This window comes from Mustela erminea, chromosome 6 (genome assembly GCF_009829155.1).
Source record: "Mustela erminea isolate mMusErm1 chromosome 6, mMusErm1.Pri, whole genome shotgun sequence".
NCBI lineage: Eukaryota > Metazoa > Chordata > Mammalia > Carnivora > Mustelidae > Mustela > Mustela erminea.
In genome coordinates this window covers 113806974-113828336 of record NC_045619.1, presented here as the reverse complement: position 1 = coordinate 113828336, position 21363 = coordinate 113806974, and the positions used below count along the sequence as shown (strand labels likewise).

Here is a 21363-nt window from a genome sequence, read left to right as displayed (position 1 = left end):
TGTTGTTTACAAGCTACCCATCCCATGATGTATTGTTATATCAGCCCAAATGATTTAAAATAGAACTGCCCCATAGGTGTGTACACACATGTATACACATATGCATAAACACACACACCTTCTCTCTTACTCTGTGTGTGTTTAAGGATTGTTACTGATTTTTCTTTAAGTGTTTGGTAGAATTCATCTATGAATTCACCTGAACTTTTCTTTGTTGGATGACTTTTGATTGTTTTTAACTACGTTGTTACCAATTCAAGCTATTTCTTGATTCAGCCTTGGTATTTTGTACATTGCTAGGAATTTACCCACTTCTTCCAGGCTGCCCAATTTGCTGATATTTAATTGTTCATAATATTCCATTATGATTTTCTTTAAAATTTCTGTGACATCAGAAGTAATATATCCTCTTTTGTTAGTGACTTTACTTGAGTTTTTTCTTTTTTATTAGCCAGGCTATTGATGGTCAATTTTATGTTTTCAAAAATCCAAATCTTAATTTAGTTGATTTTTTCTGTTATATTTCTATTTTTACTTCCTTATTTCTGCCATAACCTTTATTATTTCTTTCTTTCTGATAACTTTTATCTTAATTTGTTCTTCTCTTTCCAGTTTTTTGAGGTATAAAGTTAGGTCTTTTTTTTTGAGAGCTTGATCTTCTAGTTGTCTACAGACAATCCAACCATGCTAATTTCTTCTGTGTTCTAAGAAAGGTGAGATAGAATGGGCCCTCAGGCATCATCCTGAAAGGCTTTGGAAGCCTGGTACTTGCTTCCTTCTCTCTTTCCCCCATGAGAGAGATTGTGAATGGAGGTGTCTTTATCAGTGCTGAGCTGTGATAGTTTGTGGAAGAATGACATGGATATGGTAAAACTGTTTTTCTTACCCTTTTAAATACAGCTGTTTTTGGATGTTATGCTTCATTGGTGTGTTGGTACCTCTCAGCTGAATTTTGAAGCTCTCATAATATATCTCATCCATGAATGGTTGTTAATTCAGTGTTACATCAGATTCAGAGCTGGGACTTTTTAGCCTACCATCTTGCTGATGTCATTTTCTAAATTATTTTAAATTGATCAAAAGATTTTTTCTTTCATTCATGAATCAATATTTGAGCTTATATTTTATAGTAATTTTATAGTTTCACCAAAATTGTGAGTACTGCAGGATAACTAGAGAATAAAAGCCAAACTATTCATAACTTTTGGCTGGTTTTTCTAGGCATAAGACTACTTCATTTCCATGGGTCATACACTCAGTATTCATTGAAACCATATAACAGGTCAGTAATAGTATTTTAGAAGTACTGCACCTCTCAGCTGACTCTAGAAGCCTATGGTACCAAAAGCCCAGTTGGCACCAGTGTCCTCTAACATATCCATCTGCCATAGGGTCTAATTACTGAACTAAGAGGTTGCTGAGATCTGTAATCCAAACACAAATGTGAGTCAGAAGGGCCATGGGGATGGGGGGGATGGGCAGAGTGGGTGGCATGTTGAAAGACACCCTCCCTAAAGGCATTCTATTTCCATGTCCTCCTTAAATATAGAGACCTTATTGTATCCTGATAGATACATCATGTCATCATGATGATCTCGTGGTGAATGCCAAAGCATTCTAGTAGCTAAAATGTCCTATCAGTTTTGGGGCCTCCTTTGTATTTATTAGAGCTTAAAGAAACTAAAGCTTAACAATTATTGCCTATGGAATGAGACATACTGCTCCTTCCCAGTTTACTCCCAGAGATTTTACTTGGATGCCAGGTCCTTGTGCCTTTTTTTTTTTTTTTTTAAATTAATGACTGAGACTTGTTACCACAAGTGAGTCCATGTGCCTTCTGTTTTTGTTGGGTAGTACCATTTTCTAGGTTCAGTGGAGGGTATCAGTATTTCTGAAGGGTATCAGTATACAGTAGAAGGCTGAAAGACATTCTGAATGAGGGAGTCTTCAGCGACACACTTCACAAAGTGCCATTGTCACTAAGTTTATAAGATTACTGCCTTTATATTAGAGGTAACCTATCCATGGTTTCTTTGGGTCACTAGGCAAAGTGATCCTGGGGGTTCTACATATTTTTTAATTAAAGAAAAATTCACTGCATTATAGGCTGTCATCAGTGCCAGGGACATATTTAGATCTAGCAGTTGTAATTGCAGACAACTCTACATGCAGGGTCTACACAATTTTTGGAAAACAACTACTTTGTTTTCTGGTTTATCTTTCCTGTGTTTATTTTTCCAAAGGTAAGTATTTATTTTCTTTTTCCGTTCCATTTTTTTCCCAAAAGTATACTTGATATCTTCCCATTTGCGTTTTTTCCCATATTGATCTTTCAAGTTGGGTATTAGTGATTTTTTTTTAATTACTTTTAGAACTGCATGTGTAACTCTTTGTATCACTTGTACATCATAGTTGATGTTACTTTGCTATTCAACCAGTCTCATATTCTTATATATTTGGGTGCCTTTGAGTATTTTGCAATTATAAATACAGTATAATGAATAATCTTATATGTATACATTTTCACTGTTAAGTCTCTGAATATATATTAACCTAAACTATAAGTAACCAAAAGGTAGGGACTAATATTAAATATATTCTATGCCAAGAAATATTTGTGAAATAATGAAGTAGGCATTTACTTCATTATTTCTACTTCAACACACACACATTAAAATTCTTCTCACCATAATGTTAGTTCTAGCATTATGGTAATTTACTTATATTTTCTGTTTATAAAAGTGAGAGAAAATACTACTTTATTCTTGTAAATTTGATTTCTAGAGCTGTCACTGTGTCCATTTTTTTGGTTAGTGAATAATAATAAATGTATCTCTTTATGTAGCTCATGATGATGTACCAGACAAAAACCTTATGTTAAAGCATGAGGACTCAAAGTCAAAAACAGAAATGCAAGCAAAGAAACAAAGAACTACCCAAAATGAAAAACTTATTAGTAAGTATAATATAGATAACTCTAAATTATTTTAAATTATATTTATCAGATCTTTTTACTTTCGTCCATGAATAAGTATTTGGGCATATATTTTATAGAAATTTGTGTACTTTGATGTAAAGTGTGAATATCCTAAGACAAAGAACAAAAGCAAAACTATTGATAACTTCTGGTTGGAATTTCTTGTATTGAGTCTATTTCATAGTCATGGGTCATATGCTCAGTATCCACTGAAGCCCAAAAATAGATTATTTCTTTCTAATTCTTAAAAGGTATATATCTTTCAGTTAGCTACTTCTAGAGATGATGGGTTCAGAAGTCTAACAGAAGCCTCTGAACTATGACAGTGCTTTCCCTCCTTAAACTCCAAGTGGTGAATAGAAAGATTGTTGAGATCTGTAACTCAAAAAGCAAAATAGATCAAAGGGGCCCAGAGGACAGATAGCCTCAGTGGCTTGTTTGAGGGCTTCCAGGTGATTGTTCTGGTTGTGGATCCATTAAAAGTAAATGGCATTTCTTATAACTCCATTGATGGGAGGCATTGAGAATACAAGTAGGTGAGTAGTTAGATCAATCATCAGGTCTCCTTTATGATTGTCAGAACAGAGAGTGCCAAAGCCAGTCTTCTATTATGGAATGAGACACCATACTCCTTGTAAATCATGGCCAGGAATTTCACTGGGTAGTAGGTACTTGAACTTTGTAAAAATGGTCCATCAGGTGTACCATCTAGGCATCAGCCTAGACTTACTAGCTCTCCCAAAGTGCTCCTTCCAGAAAGGAATTTACTTTATTTTTGACTATGACAGTGTGGCAGAGAAAGATCTGCCAGTTTTGACTTTGTCAAGCTGTAGCAATTTTACTTTATCAAAAGTAGCAATTAAACTTTTATTCACTTACTATAATAGTATAAACAAGAGCCTAAAGAGGAAAAGACCCCAGCTATACCAAGGTTTCATTTTCTCCACAGAACAAACTGGGAAATGGTCAGATGGGAGTGAAGTTTGGGGGAAGATCATCTCATAGCTGTAAGAGACTCAAACACAAGGTTCTTCGTTTTTGAACCCAAGAGCCTTGCAGATGTTGATGAAGGATGGCTAGGAGGATAGAAGTCCTAAATATTGAGTTGAAAATGAGAAAAGTATCTTCAAATTCCCCTAGTACAGTCATCTGTTGTGAAGTGCCTGAAAAGTACAATGTATTAGCTGACTCCTCCCATTTTCACAAAGAGCCTCTAATGGAGGTACCTGGCATAGAGGTACAAAATGCATAATTACAAGGCATGGGTTGATCTTAGTCCTTTATGGAAACTACCTCCAGTTTCCAAAGTTCACCTGCTATGCATTAAACTTCATGTTGGGTGACAAGTTTCCCCCCCATGAGTACTGCCAGGTAGAGATTTTTGTTCTCTCTCTTTTAAAAATTTCTCTTCTTTCTAAATCATAAGATTAAGTACAGATTATCCCCTTTTCAGGTTTCTTTTCCCTTTTATTATTGTCTCCTAGAAACCCATCTAAGTCAGTTTATAAAGATCTTTATTTATCACATTAGTCATGAAAATGTGATAAATATGATAAATGATGGGAGAGAAGTTAGTTTATTCAGGCAGCTTCCTATATTTGGACATTTTATGAGATTTTGAATATTTTACAATAAAAGATAATATGGCTATGATAATGTACATATAAATTTTCACTTTTGTCATATTAATATGCATTAACCTAAAGTATAAATAACACAAAATTAGACAAAAAAACATATTTAATGCAAGAAATGTTCATTAATTAAGGAGATAGCTACAACACTTACCCATTAAAAATTCTCATCACATTTTCATGTAAGATTTTACATTATAGTAATTTATTTATAGATGTTCATGTGAAAGAACATGCTGCTATAGACGTTATGTTTGAAACTTCAGAATTTTTATAATAGATCTGTTTTCTATTTAGTGCTTTAAATGCATTTCTTTATGTAGGTCATGATAATATGACAGATGAAAATCCTGTGCTTGAGTATCAAGAGTCAATGTCAAAAATCCAATTGCAAGTAAAGGAACAAAAAATTGCTAAAGGGGAAAGACTCACTAGTAAGTATAATAATTGTACATCATTAAATTATTTTTAAATTAATCATATCAAAAGATGGTTTTTCTGTGGTTCATGAATATGTATATGAGCATATATTTTGTAGAAAATTTACTATACTTTGATTTAAAATATCCTAATTGGAGAACAAAGTAAAAGTATTCATAAGTTTTGTTTGTTTCTGGATGTAAGACTGTTTCACATCCATGGGTCACGTGCTCAGTATCCACTAAGGCCCAACAACAGATCGATAGTATCTCAAGAAGCATTGTCCTTCTGTCATAGACTCAGATTAGTAGAGACTTTGGTGAGAACCACAACTCAAAAGTCAAATGTGGATCAAAGGAACTAAGCAAAAAGGGGGCCTGATGGGCCTGTTGAAGGAGCTATAAGGCATCCTGTTGGTTGGGACCCACTCAAAGGTAGAAGCCTTTTTGGTAACCCTACAGATGGATGCCATTGGGAGATGCCTGTATGGGTAATATGAGAGTATCAGTAGCTGAATAGTCCCACCAATTGCTGGGCCTCCTTTGTATTTGTTGGGCTAGAGAAGGAAAAAAGAAACTTGACTCCTTGGAGCTTCAAGTGAGAAAAGCTACTCCTTTCCATTTTGATCCCAAGTATTTTACTTGAGTTTTTGGTTCTTGTACCTTGTATATATTCATGGTCCAGCTATGTTGCTGTATGCAAGTCATTACAGTATCTAGTCCTTGTGGGTAGTGCTCTAGTCTGGGTCCGAAGGAGAATGTCATCAATATTAGTGGAAGGTTAGTACTTGATCTGGAAGAAGGGCTTTTTTTTCATGTTTTGGGCTTATGTAAGGACAGTAAAAGTATATTATAAGCCATTCTACATAAGGTGAATTTATGATCCTAATTAACCTGTGTGAACAGGGATGCTAGGACAGACATTTGTGATAGCAGTTGTTACATTCCTATTTCACTCAGTCTGGGCAGTAAACCTCTGTGAAGGTCACAATTCCAAGTGATACCACATGGAGTTCTGTATTGTGGTGTTGAGCTGACTATAATCAATTGTGTCTCTAGGCACCCCAGGCTTTACACACAGAATGAAAAGGCTTATGAATAGAGAAAAATGTCATGGAGGACTTTTGTTTCATTAAACTTACCAATGAAGGCAATATTTTTTTTTTTTGCTCCCCCAGGTAGTTGTTTTTGGATGGCAAAGGTCCAAGGCACTAGTAGCCTGGTAGGTTTATAGCTTTATATATGCCAAACTAAAATGGTCCTAAAATATAGCAGTTGCCACTAGGGCTTAGGGCAAAAGTGAGTCAGATATATGTAGAAAATACATCTATACAATAATACATTCAATAATGGAAGCCACAGCAATGGAGATTTTTAGTGGTCTGTAGGGACATACCCCTAGTTGAATTTTAAGGGTCTCATTTGGTGAACTCAAACCCAAAGCAATTGGACATTGTCTATTTCCCCCTCATCCTAGTGTCAGTGGCTACAGAGATCATAATCATATGTATATCAATGTCCAGAAGTCCTAGAAATTCAATTCTCATCCACCTTCCCATTGCATACATCCTTATGTCTCAGTCGGGAATATAGGAACCTCGACCTAACTCTGGTTCTTGTTTGTATTGAAAGTTGAAAGATTGGATAGAAGTAGGTGATGTGGGAAGGAGAGGTCTCTGGTTATCTCAAGGTTTACTGAGAAATTCAGAAGGAAGAACACTTGTGTTAATCATAGATATCATCACCATTTGGCTTCTAGTGTGGCTATGGACCTCTTATGGACCACTATCTGGTGATGAATCCTTGGTGGAGAGTCCATTAATGTCATCCTTGAGATTCTTTTAGGTCACTCCTTTCACTAGTCAAACTTTTTATCTTAACGTTAACTGGTTTTTTCCTTGCCCTGAAATTAAGATCCAGTTAAGATCCAGGTTGTCTTGTAAGCCAGCAGATATAACTTTATAAGGAGGTTTAATGGAGCTAGAAACCAGAAAATATGGCACAAATGACCCTGTAAATCTGAGGCTAGGTAACAGTATCATTACCTACTTACTGCTCTTGCTCCCCATTGTTTAACAAAAGGGCCATCAAAGTGGCTAATTGGACATCTTGTAGGTGGCTATAAAGGTGGTCCAAACAACATTTTTGGTTTTAGGATGCCAACATGGGTGGGCCAAACATGAGAAAGGAGTGTACCTGGTGTTCATCTTATTGCCTTTCCCCCCTTCCTTGTCTTCCTTGAGCAAGTGACCACTGTGAGGGCACTCTGAATGAGTGGTTCTGTTGTGATGTATTCCCTCACTAAGTTTCACAAGTTACCTCCTTAATGATTAAGGCAAACTACCCCATATTATATTATCTCCTCAGCTCACTGGAAAAGCAATTTTGAAGGTTCATTAAAAATGGGCCCTCAGAAATTTACTACATCATAGGCTGTTCATTAGTGCTAGAGATATTCTTAGACTAACAGTAGTTTAGTGCAATTCAGCAAGCATGGAAAAAAAAAAAACCCGTCTTTTTTCCTCATTTATCGCTCATGTTTCATTTTATAAAGGTATAAAGGTATATACATTAAATTTTCTTTCTGTTCTTTATTAAAAGAGAATTCACTAGATAACCTATCAGTTTTTAATCCACTTAACATTATAACCTAGAAATTCCTCCCAATTTGATGAGATCTTTTTTTCTTTTCTTTTATAATTGCATGTACAGTTGTTTGGACCATATTATATACCATAATCAATATTACCATAATTTATACTATATACCTTAGCTTATCAAATTAATCTCCTATGTTTGTACATTTATGTGATTTTGAGCATTTTGCAATTACAAATATGCTGTAATGAATAATTTTGTACGTACATATTCTCATTGCTTGGTCTATAATTGTGTTTTAATATAAAGTATTAAGAAAACTAAAGACTAAATTTAAACATTTGAGAACTATGAATATTAGTAAAATAATGAGATATTTTTGATATATATCCATTAAAACTCTTCTTACTATTTTTATATTGGATCTAGAATTAAGATAATTTACTTACAACTTTTTAGAAATATAAGAAAATATTTTATACATTTTTCAATAATTTGAAAGTATAGAATCTCACAATATATTTGTTTTTCCATTTATTGAACTGTCACTCTTTGTGTAGCTCACAATAAAGTACCAGAAAATTTTATGCTTGAGCCTCAAGTTTCAATGTCAAAAACCCATCTACAAGTAAAGAAAAAAAGTACTTCTAAAGGGGAAAGAGTCAGTAGTAAGTATAGTAATTGTAGATAATTTTTTAAAAAATAAAGATTCAATTATCCATCATATAGTATATATTTGTGTCAGATGAAGCGTTCAATAATTTCTCAGTTGCATATAACACCCACTGCTCATCCCATCATGTGCCCTCCTTAATGCCCATCACCAAATTACCTCATCACTCCACCAACCTCCCCTCCAGCAACCCTCAGTTTGTCTCTTATAGCTGAGTCTTTCATGGTTTTTCACGCCCTCTAATGACTTCCCATTCAGTTTTTCCTCCCTTACCCTATGATCCTCTGTGCTGTTCCTTATATTCCACATATGAGTGAAACCATATGGTAATTTTCTTTCTCTGATTGGCTTATTCCACTCAACATAATATCTTCCAGTTCCATTCATGTCAGTGTAAATGGTAAATATTCACCCTTTCTGATGGCTGAGTAATATTCCATTGTATGTATGAACCACATCTTCTTTATCCATTCATCAACGAGATGTCCATGTTGAAGGACATCTCGGTTCCTTCCATAGTTTGGCTATTGTGGAGATTGCTGCTATGAACATCTGCAGGTGCCCCTTTGGATCACATTTGTATCTCGGGGTAAATCCCTAGTAGTATAATTGCAGGGTCATAGGGTAGCTCTATTTTTAATGTCTTGAGGAACTTCCATACTGTTTTTCAGTGTGACTATACCAGCTTGTGTTCCCACCAACAGTGTAAGAAGGTTCCCCTTTCTCCATATCCTTGCAAACATTTGTTGTTTTATTAGTTTTAGTGATTTAGACAGGTGTAAGATAGTATCTCACTGTGGTTTTGATTTGTAGTTCCCTGATGGCTAGTGATGTTGAACATTTTTCATGTGTCTATTAGCCATTTGTAAGTCTTCTTTGCAGAAGTGTCTGTTCATGCATTCTGCCCATTTATTTATAGGACTATCTGGTTTTTTTGGGTGTTGAGTTTGAGAAGTTCTATAGATCTTGGATACGAGCCCTTTATCTGTAATGTCATTTGCAAATATCTTCTCCCTTTTCATGGGTTGCTTCCTGGTTTTGTTGACTGTTTCCTTTGCTGTGAAGAAGCTTTTTCTCTTGATGGACTCTCAAATTTCATTTTTGCTTTTGTTTTCCTTGCCTTTAGAGACATGTCTTGAAAGAAGTTGCTGTGGCCAGTGTCAAAGAGTTACTGCCTATATTCTCCTCTAGGAGAATATTGTGGACTTTCATCCATTTTGGTTTATCTTTGTGTATGGTGTATGAGAATGGTCCAGCTTCATTTTTCTGCATATGGCTGTCCAACTTTCCCAGCACCATTTTTTTTATCTTTATTTTTTAAAGATTTTATTTATTTGACAGAAAGAGATCACAATTAGGCAGAGAGGCAGGCAGAGAGAGAGAGGGGGAAGCAGACTCCCTGCTGAGCAGAGAGCCCAATGTGGAACTCAATCCCAGGACCCTGGGATCAACACCCGAGCCAAAGGCAGAAGCTTTAACCCACTGAGCCACCCAGGTGCCCCTCCTAGCACCATTTATTGAAGAGATTGTCTTTTTTCCATTGGATGTTCTTTCCTGCTTTGTCAAAGATTAGTTGACCATAGAGTTGAGGGTCCAACTCCGGGCTCACTATTCTGTTCCATTGATTTATGTTTCTGTTTTTCTGTCAAAAGCATGCTGTCTTGATGATTATAGCTTTGTAATATAGCTTGAAGTCAGCATTGTGATGCCACCATCTTTGGTTTTCTTTTTCAACATTCCCCTATTCAGATTCTTTTCTGGATGCATACAAATTTTAGAATTGTTTGTTCCAGCTCTGTGAAAAATGTTAATGGTATTTTGGTATTTTGATAGGGAGTGGTATAATGGTATTTTGATAGGGAGTGCTTTGAAAGTGTAGATTGCTCTGGGCTGCATAGACATTTTAACAATGTTTGTTTTTCCAATCCATGAGCATGGAATGTTTTTCTGTCTCTTTGTGTCTTCCTCCATTTCTTTCATAAGTGTTCTGTAGTTTCTAGAATATAGATCCTTTACCTCTTCGGTCAAGTTTATTCTTAGTTATCTTATGGGTTTTGGTGCTATTATAAATGGAATAGATATCTTAATTTATCTTTCTTCTGTGTCATTATTAGTTTATAGAAATGCAACTATTTCTGTGCATTGATTTTGTATCCTGCCATGTTGCCAAATTGTTGTATGAGTTCTAGTAATTTAAGGTGGAGTCTTGGGTTTTCCACATAAAGTATCATGTCATCTGCGAAGAGAGAGAGTTTGACTTCTTTTTTGCCAATTTGAATACCTTGTATTTCTTTTTGTTGTCTTATTGCTAAAGCTAGGACTTCTAATACTATGCTGAACAATAATGGTGAGAGTGCAGTGAACATCTCAGTTTTTCCCCATTGAGAATTATTTTTGCTGTGGGCTTTTAACAATGGTTTTTATGATACTGAGATATATTCCATCTGTACATGTACTCTGAAGAGTTTTAATCAGGAAAGGATGCTGTATTTTGTCAAATGCTTTTCCTGCACCTATTGAGAAGGTCATATGGTTCTCATCCTTTCCTTTATTAATGTGATTTATTGTGTAAGTTGAAAGTTTTATTTCTTCTTTGCTAATCTGAATGCCTTTTATTTCTTCTTATTGTCTGCTTGCTGAGTCTAGGACTTCTAGTATTATGCTGAATAACAGTGGTGAGCGTTGGCATCCCTGTCATGTTCCTGATGTTAGAAGAAAATATCTCAATTTTTCTCCATACAGAATGGTATTTGCTGTGAGCTTTCCATAGATTGTTTTTATGATATTAAGGTTTACTCCCTCTATCACTATTCTGTGGAGAGTTACAGCATCCAAGAAAGGCTGCTGTAATTTTGTCAAATGTTTTTTCTGCATCAGTTGAAAGGATTATATGATTCTTGTCTTTTCTTTTATTAATGTGATGTATCATGTTAATTGATTAGTAAATGTTTATCCATACTTACAGCCCAGAAATAAATCCCAGTTAGTCATGGCAAATAAAACTTTTAATGTAATGTTGGATCATGTTGACTAGTATCTTGGTGAGAATTTTGGCATCCTTGTTCAACAGGGATATTGGTCTCTAATTCTCCTTTCTCCTTTGTCTGGTTTTGTGATCAAGGTAATTTGGCTTCATAGATAGAGTATGGAAGTTTTCCTTCCATTTCTATTTTTTAAACACCTTCAGAAGAATAGGTATTAATTCTTTAAATGTTTGGTAGAATTCCTCTGGAAATTCATCTGGCCCTGGACTCCTTTTTTGTGTGGAGGAGGGAGATTTTGATTACTGCTTTCATTTCCTTGCTGGCTGTGGGTCTGTTAAGATCTTCTCTTTCTTTCTTTCTTTCTTTCTTTCTTTCTTTCTTTCTTTCTTTCTTTCTTTCTTTCTTTCTTTTCTTTTCAGTGTTCCAGAATTCATTGTTTATGCACCACACCCAGTGAGATCTTCTATTTCTTCCTTTTTCAGTCTTGCTTGTTTATAAGTTCCCAGGGGGGCAATTGGGCAATTTCTTCCAGATGGCCTAATTTGTTGACATATAGTTGCTCATAATATGTTCTTAAAATTTATTGTATTTCCGTGGTGTTGGTCATGATCTCTCCTCTTTCATTCATGATATTATTAATTTGGGCCCTTTCTCTTTTCTCTTTGATAAGTCTGGCTAGGGGTTTATCAATTTTAATTCTTCCATAGAACCAGCTTCTAGTTTCATTGATCTGTTCTACTGTTCTTTCAGTTTCTATTTCATTGACGTCTGCTCTAATCTTTATTATTTCCCTTCTGTTTGGATTAAGTTATTTGCTCTTCATTCTCCAGCTCCTTTAGGTTTAATTTTACCTTACGCATTTGAGTCTTTTCCTGAGGGGAAGGTGGAGGGTTGCCACATTCCTGTTTTTTGCAGAACTCCTGCACTAAGAGCTGTCTCACCATTGTGTGTGTACCCACTAACCCCCTCTCAAGGGAAGGTGAAAGTTCCCTGCTTTCCTGTCTTTTGCAGGGTCCCCACAAGGACTGTGGTTGTGTTGGGTTTGTGGCTTGCAGTTTATGGTGAACCAAGCTAAGAGCTGCCTCCTGGTTCACTGAGTGTAACCAGCTCGCTCCAATGCTTGGGAACTCTACTGGCTCAGGCACCCCGCATTCCTCTGTGATTCTCTCCAGGGATTCTGAGACCATGTTCTTCCACCTAGAATTCTGCCCTCTTTCACCACCTAAGCACCTTTAAGGCAGGAATTGCCTCTCCCTGGAGCAGATTCCAAGGGTTCCACTTTTGTTCTCCAGGGCTATATCACTCTCTGGTAGCCAGCTTACTGAGGCTCCCTCCTCCTGCCATTTATTTTCCAAAATACCTCCTCAGATTCACTTTTCCATACCTCTTACCTTGCAAAAAGTGGTTGCTTTTCTAGAGTTCCATACTTTCTTTTCTTACATCTAAGGTTGAATTCATGAGTGTTTAGAATGATTTGATAGTTATCTAGCTAAATTCAAAGGACCAGATGAAACAAGATCCCCTAATCTTTTATCATCTTGCCTCCTCTAAGGCAGGGACTTATAGATAACCTCAAATGAAACTCATTGGAAGATCTTTTTTTTTTTTTTTTAGTTCATAATGTATATTTGAGCATGTATTTTATAGAAATAATACCTTGGCATACAATGTAAGTACTTAAAGATAACTAGAGAACAAACACAGAAGAATTCATAGACTTTGGTTGGTATTTCTTGTCCCATAGTTATTTCGTAGTTATAGAGCCACCACTCAGTATCCACTAAGGCCCTGTAACTGGCCACTAAGTGTCTCTGAAAGAATGTGTACCTTTCATCTGACTCCTGGAGATATGGGTTTAGAAGCCCAAGGGGGTGCTTCTGACCTGTATCAGTGGCTTCTGCCATACCTTCTTTCAATGAATAGAGATGTTGCTAAATTCTGTAAATCAAAGAGCTGATATATTAGAAGGACCAAGGAAGGGCAACCTGGTGACCTGTTGGAGGACCTTTGTGGCATCCTCTTGGTCATGGCCCCACTGAAAGGAAGTGGCCCTTCTACTTACCCCACAGACCCTATTCTCCATCGGATCTATGCCATCATAGACCCTACATGGAGAATATGAGAGTATAAGTAACTCAATTGTCCTATTAATTGCTGGGCTTTCATTTGTTTAAGTAGAGTGGGCCAAAGCATGACACTCTCTTCTGGAATGAGATGTTATACCCCTTACAAAGCATGTTGAGGAATTTTATTAGGGTACCAGGTAACTGTACCTTGCCTGTAGTACTGACCCCACTGAGTTGCCATGTGTGGGTCTGTAGGTCAACCAGTATTTGTTTAGTTGTGCCCATGTTAGCTGATATCATCACTAGAGTGGAAGTCTATTGCTTTCTCCAAGAGTGGGGCTTTTTCATGTCATCACTTTTGCACTGATGACAGATATTCAGAGAATTTTGGCAGCATTGTGGAAGTACAGTAGTGTATATAGCAACACAATCCACAACAGGATCTACTGATCATGATCATCTATTTAAAAAGGGATGCTGAAAAGGACATTCATAATATCAATTGCTGCATCTCAAGTTCCCTCAAGACTGGACATAGACTTTAGCACTGTAAGTATCAAGTACCATAGGTGTAAAGTACTGTACTACAACATTAAGTTGCATAGAGCAGTTTAGTCTCCATGTACCCAAAGTTGTGAATACAGGTTGACTGAATTATTGAATGGTTAAATAGTCTCATGGAGAAGTTTCAGTTCATTCAGCTCAGTAATTAGGGCAGCCATAAAATTTTCTTCCCCATGCAGGTGTTTTGGGAGACAAAGACACAGCCATTGGTAATTGGATAAGTTCACAATATTTCATATGTCAACTAAAACTGTAGTTACCTGCAGAAATTTCTATCAGGGCTGAGGAATTAGTGCAAAGTGGGGGTTCACACTGACAATTCACCCATACTAATAATATGTATATGAATAGGGCCATAACAGTGGAAGTTTGCAGTGATCCAAAGGGAAATATCCATAGTTGGATCTGGGTAAGTGTCCCATGGGAATAGCCTAAGACCCAATGAGATCCTTGCCTAGATCCCTTTCACTTACATAGCAAATGTTATGTGTTTCCCCTTTATCTTGGTATCAGAAGTTGTGAAGATCACAGTCACATAGTACCAGTACCCAATAGCCCAAGAAACACACTTCCCCATTAAGTTCTGACCATAGCATATGTCTTTATGTTTCCACTGAGGAAAAATGTACAGTACCTGGTCTAATGCATAGTCTTGTTCATTTCTGAAAACAAAAGAGTTCTTGCACGGATTGCATGGAGCACTGGGTGTGGTGCAAAAATAATGAATACTGTTATGCTGACAATAAATAAAAAATTAAAAATTAGAAAAAGTTGATAGGCTGTAGGATTCATGTCAAGATTCAGTAGAAAGAACTGCACAGTAGAATTACTATTAGTCATAGGAGCCATAAGCTTGTGGAACCTAGTTCAGCTGCCTCTTGGTCATCCCAGGGACCACTATCAGTCCATTAGTGCCATGGTACAGAACCCATAAACTTACTTCTTTGGCACCTCATTATTGGATATCCACTTACAGATCTCTTTGAGAAAGCCTTGGCCCAGATTATCCAGGAGTAGGTGACTGATTACCATTTTTACATTGGCTTTCACTTTCAGTCAATCATTGTTACCTTGGCAGTAGCTTTTTTTTTTAATCTAATATTTTATCAGTTAATATTCAGATTGTATAGTGTCCAATGACTTGACCTTATGAAGAAGTTTAATAGAGCTCAATATCCAATAAGGGTAGCATAATTAACTGAGAAATCTGAGTTTGTTTAAAAATGTTATCATGTACTGGGTCACATGGGTGGCTCAGTCAGTTAAGCATTTGCCTTCAGCTCAGGTCATGATCCTGGGGTCCTGGGATTCAGCCCCCTGTATCAGGGTTCCTGCTCAGTGGAGAGTCTACTTCTCTTTCTTCCTCTGCCTCTCCTCCAACTCATGCTCTTTCTCTCTCTCAAATAAATAAATAAAATCGTTTTTAAAAATATTATGTACTATCCTCACTCCACAGTGTAGACACTTGGACCACTAGTGTGGCTTCATGGGACACTGTCTCTTCTATAATGGTGATCCAAATATCGTTTTCAGTGACAAGGAACTCATCACAAGTGGGCCATCCCATCGGAGCCAAAACCATACCCAGTCTCATATATTTTCTCTTTTCATCCTTCATGTATTGTAACCTCTTCAGCCAGTATAGCTACTGTCAAGGCTTCGTGAAGAAGATGTTCTATAGAGGAAGGCCAACACTGTGCTCTTTTACTTAACTAAATTTAACAAGATTATTTCTCCTCTGAAACAGCAGTGGGTAAGGGATAGATGTATCAGTGCAAACTGATATGAGATAAAGGGGAAGATTATCTCACAGCTGAAGGATCCCCAAAGAAAAACCACTTGATGTTTTATGGATCCTATGTTCTTGGGAGATAGGGGTGGCAGGACTAGAAATAGAAAAGTCCTGACTACTGAAGTGAAACTGAAAAAAATTTCTTCAAGTGCCACCCAGTGAGGTGGTCTAGGCAGAGGCAGTGCCTAAACAATACAACACTTAAGGCAAGCCCCTCCTCCCTGCCACCATAAAGAAGCCTCCAACTGAAAGCAACTGGGGTAACAATGCACTATGGGCAAGAGCTTGAGGGATGAGGGAGTTGAGACCATGACTGGTAGTATATCAAGTCATTTGTGGGTTGAGAAGGTTCATTCCCTCATGCCAACTGCCAGGTAATGCCTTTATAATCATTTGTGTTTGTGTCTGATACATCACACATAAGGTTTGGCCTAGAGTCAGATTCCTTATGTGTATTCACCTATACTTATATGTAAACATATATATTTGTACACTTATGCCTACATATGTATACCTGTGCATGTAAATAAGCATAGACATATTTAGAATTTATGATAAATCTTGGAAACCTTCAATTCTAGTCTATCCCCTCAGAGTTTTGTCTTGTCTTGCCTTCCTCCCTTTCATGTGTATGTCCTTTCTTTCACTGTGTAAATCTTGACTCTGAATAACAACACATTTACTCATTTTCTCATTTTGCTATGCTTATGAAATTGTTTTGGAATTGTGTGGCACATAGAAAATTAAGCATATTGAACAATGGGGTGCCTAGGTGGCTCAGTTGGTTAAACATCTGACTCTGACTCAGGTCATGATGTCAGGGTCTTAGGATTGAGCCCCTGTGGAGCCCCCTGCTCAGTGGGGAACCTGCTTATTGTTCTCCCTTTTCCCTTTCCCCTATTCAGGCTCTCTCTTTCTCAAATAAATAAATAAATAAAGTTTTTTTTTTTTTAAAGAAAACAAAGAAAAATAAGCCTACTAAAAATATTTTGTCATGAGTTTATAGTCTCTCCTTTACACTCTTGTTTATGAATGAGGAACCATGTCAAATATTACATCAATGAGTTATTTACATCAGTGCTTTTTTCTTTGTTATTTAGTGAGTTCATTTCTTTAAATTTACATTTAGTTGTAGTTCCTCTTTTGTGATTTAATTTTATTTTTTAAGTATGTGGAACTGGAACCTGCTTCCAAAAGTAAAAAGTATGTGAAGAGATAAAATTGGAAGAAAATCATTTTGTCCCCAGTTTTCTCCCTTTCATCTTGTAGATAACCAACTACATTGTTTCCTAATACCTCCCTTGTGTTTCATTTTGTAAAGGTAAGTATCTGATTCATTTTCTCTATTTCTCTTTCTTATTTCTTATTTCCCCTTCTTCCTTACCTAAAAGGTACCATACAAGCCCCACTCTTTTTTCACTTAATGTTGTCTTCTGGAGATCCCTCCAAGTCAGCTTATAGAGATCTTTTTTATTTCTTTTACATTTCTATACAGCTCTTTGTACCACATGATTTACCATAATTTACATGGTTTATAGTATATGTATTAGCTTATTCTTCCAATCTCCAGTGTTTCAACATTAAAGTACAATTACAAATAATGCTATAATTAATAAATTATACATATGCATTTTCATTGGTTGATCATATAAATCTATATGATCTATAAAGTATAAATAGCCCAAGAGAAATAGACCAATATAAATGATCTATAATTTCTATTATTTAGAAATGTCAGTGAAGTAATGAAAAGATTCAACACACACCTGTTAAAACTCTTCTCACAATAATATTTTCAGATCTGGAATTATGATAATTAGTTATAACTTCATAAAAATGAGAATGTTGCTGTATAGTTGTTATAAATTGGAATTATAGAGATTTCATAATAAAACCATTTTCTTCATTTATTGACCTCAATATATCTTTTATGTAGCTCATGATAAAATACCAGATGAAAATCTTGTGTTTAAGAATCTTAAATCAATGTCAAAAATCTTAATACAAGTAAAGAAACAAATAAGTTCTAGAGAGAAAAGATATACTAGTGAGGATAATAATTATAATTTAAATTATTTTTAATTAATTGCACTAAAGATTTTTTCTTTGAATCATAAATCTGTATTTTATAGAAACTTAAGCTTTGACCTGAAGTATAAGTGCCTTAAAATAACTGGAGAGCAAAATCTAAAGTAGTCATAATTTTTGGTTAGTATTGCTGGCTGTAATACTATTCCACAGACATGGGTCGTGCACTAAGTATCCACCAAAGTTAATAACAGGCCAATAATTCTTTCAAAGGGTCTGTAACTAGGAAACAGTCGATGAAATAGAAACAGTCAGCTCTAGGAAATTAGGAGTCCAAAAGCCTAATTAGTCCATTTTCCTGTGCAGTTGCCTTCTTCCAAAGATTCCAACTGGTAAAAAGAAGTTGCTGAAACCTATAACTCAAATGCAGTCAGAGAGGTCTAGGAGATCTGTTATGACTTCCAGAGCATTTTGTTGGTTTGAAATCCACTCAAATGTACAGGCCTTTTTGGTAATTCAATAGATGGTTGCAGTCAGGATCCCATGGAGGGGAATATGAGACTTCCAGTCCTTACAAATTTTCAGTCCTTTTTTGTATTTGTTGGGACTAAGAGGGACAAGCATTTGTCAGTTGTCTCCTAAAATGAGACATATTGCTCCTGTCCAGGGATTTTACTTGGTCACAGATCCTTGTACTATGTCCATATTAATGACCCAGTTGTGTTGCTGAAAGTCGGTCCACACAAAATCTAGTACTTTTTGTGTAGTGCCTTTGACTAGTCCAACCAGAAGGATGTCATCAATATAGTGGAATGATAATTCTCCATCTAGGAGTGGGACTTTTTCCAGGTCATAACCTTGTGGAATGACATTAAAGTTGTATTGTAACCCATCACATATAAGGCAAACTGCTTCTGATCATCTGTATGGATGTGAATGTTAAAAATGGCATTTGGAGTATGAATTACTTCATGCCTATTTCCCTTAGCTTGGATAATATCTTCTATGGCAGTCACAATTTCAGGTAACAGCAGTGTCCTAAGCTGTTTCATAGTTAAGCTGCCTATAATTAATTGAGTCTATAGGCATCCAAGGCTATATGCACAGGTTGACTTAGTTATTGAACGATGAAATAGATTCATGGAAATCTTTGGCTTAGTTTAACTCAGCAGTGAGGATAATTTTTCTTCCCCTCCCCTACATAATTGGTTTGGGAGGTGATCTCTAGATATTGGTAGTCTAGCCAGCTTATAGTCTTCCACATGCCTCACTAAAATGGTCTTATATGCAGCAATGTTCATTAGGGCTTGGGGCTTATCCAAGTCGGAGTTCACATAGAAAATATATCTGTGTTAGTAATATATTTAGTAGTGGGGGTTATAAAAATGGAGGCTTATGGTTCCCCAAAGAGACATCCATTGTCCGGTCTCAGACAGGGTCAGATAGCATTATTGCTTCCCTATTATCCTGGGTCAGAATTGTGGCAATCACAATTATTCACAAACTAGAATCCAAATGGCCCAAGTTATGGAATTTCTTCTTGTCACCTCTTTGAATTCAAAAGCATCCATCCTCACATGCCAATAGAGATAGAAAAATCTTGGTCTGCCCCCAGCCTTACTTATATGGGTAAATGTAGGCAGAGTTCTCTGATTCATATTAAGATTACTGGATGGCGGCAGAGAGAATAACCCTCATATTAGTAATAAATGTCATCATCATTTTGATTCTTTTTTTTTTTTTAAAGTGGGCTTCATGCCCAGCGTGAACTCATGACGTTGAGATCAAGACCTGAGCTGAGACCAAGAGGTGGACGTTTAACTGACTTAACTGACTGAGCCACCTAGGTGTCCCCATCATTTTGATTCTTATGGGGCTGTGTATTGGCCCCCCATGGCACACTTCCCCCCAAATAGTAGATTCTTAGTGGAAAGTCTATCCATTTCCTCCTTGAGACTCTGGTTTTGAGTAACTAGACAATATTTTCAGTGGCAGGGAACACATCTTGGGTGAGCCAAACTTTTCAGAAACCAAATAGCAGCCAGTAGAAGGAGAATGTCTCGGATATTTGTGTGTCCCCCTGTCCTCCTTGGGCAAAGTGGCTGCTTTCTCAGCAAGATCACATGCTTTATGGTTGGAGGTCCACTACCCAAGTCTATCATTTCTTCAAGTTTCTAGTAAAGCATCAAGTTTAAAGCAACTCACTAAACATGAGTCTCAAAAACTTGCTATGTCATAACCTATCAGTGCATGAGACATGCTTAGAACTAACAATAGTCACTGGGTATAACTCAGCTAGCAGTGTCTTCAATGACCAACTACCTTACTTTCTAGTTTATATTTCCTGTGTTTCATTTTGTAAAGATAAATAGTATGTATCTCTCTTCATTTCCCCCCTCACCTTATTTCCCTTTCTTTCTTAAAAAGATAGCATACTAGACATTTTCTCAGTCGGGTTCTTTTCCAGTAAACACCATTTCATAGAAATACCATCAAGTCAATTTGTAGGGATCTATAACATTCCTTCTATACTTGTGTGTACAGCTGTTTGTACCACATTATATGCATACTTTATATTATCATAGTTTATCTACCTTACTTTTGTCTATCCATTTCCTATGCTTATCCATTGATGTGGTTTTGAGTATTTTGCAAATTATAAATATGCTAGAATAAATAATCTTGTGCTTATATATTTTCATTGTTTGGTCTATGAATATACATTAACTGAAAACATAAAACTAAGAAAACTAGAAACTAATATAAAACACATCTGAAACCTAGGAATTTTAATGATATGATAAAATGATTTCTCCACATACCCATTAAAATTCTTTTCTCAGTTTTCATATCTGATCTAACATTATGGTAATTTACTTATAACTTCATAAAAATAATGAATAATGAGATATGCTTATTATAAATTTAAAACCTAGAGATTTCACAATACATCTCTTTTTTGTTTAGTTGACTAAATGCTTCTCTGTGTAGTTCAGGATGAAGTAACAGATGAAAATCAAATGCTTCAGCATCAAGACTCAATATCAAAATCAGAAATTCAAGTGAAGAAACAAAGAACTCACAAAAGGGAAATACTTAGTAGTAAGTATAAAATTACAAATAACTTTTTTTTTTAATTTTTATTTTTTTATTTCCAGCATAACAGTATTCATTATTTTTGCACCACACCCCGTGCTCCATGCAATCCGTGCCCTCTATAATACCCACCACCTGGTACCCCAACCTCCCACCCCCCGTCCCTTCAAAACCCTCAGATTGTTTTTCAGAGTCCATAGTCTCTCATGGTTCACCTCCCCTTCCAATTTCCCCCAACTCCCTTCTCCACTCTAAGTCCCCATGTCCTCCATGCTATTTGTTATGCTCCACAAATAAGTGAAACCATATGATAATTGACTCTCTCTGCTTGACTTATTTCACTCAGCATAATCTCTTCCAGTCCCGTCCATGTTGCTACAAAAGTTGGGTATTCATTATTTTAAATTAGATCATTTTACTTTTGTTCATGAATATGTATTTGAACATATATTTTATAGAAACACTACACTTTGACTAAAATATGAATACCCCTGATAGTTAGGAAAAATATATTGTTACACTTTGGTTGGAA

The 21363-nt window shown here is 36.2% G+C and overlaps 1 protein-coding gene across 1 annotated transcript in view; it reads left to right on the top strand.

Annotated features, from left to right (window-relative positions):
- LOC116594225 (coiled-coil domain-containing protein 7-like) overlaps positions 1-21363 on the top strand; it is a 247483-nt gene that overhangs the window by 87791 nt on the left and 138329 nt on the right. Inside the window, 4 exon segments of the mRNA XM_032349334.1 lie at positions 2846-2956; positions 4935-5045; positions 8189-8296; positions 20727-20837. Coding sequence (XP_032205225.1) covers positions 2846-2956; positions 4935-5045; positions 8189-8296; positions 20727-20837 — 441 coding nt within the window.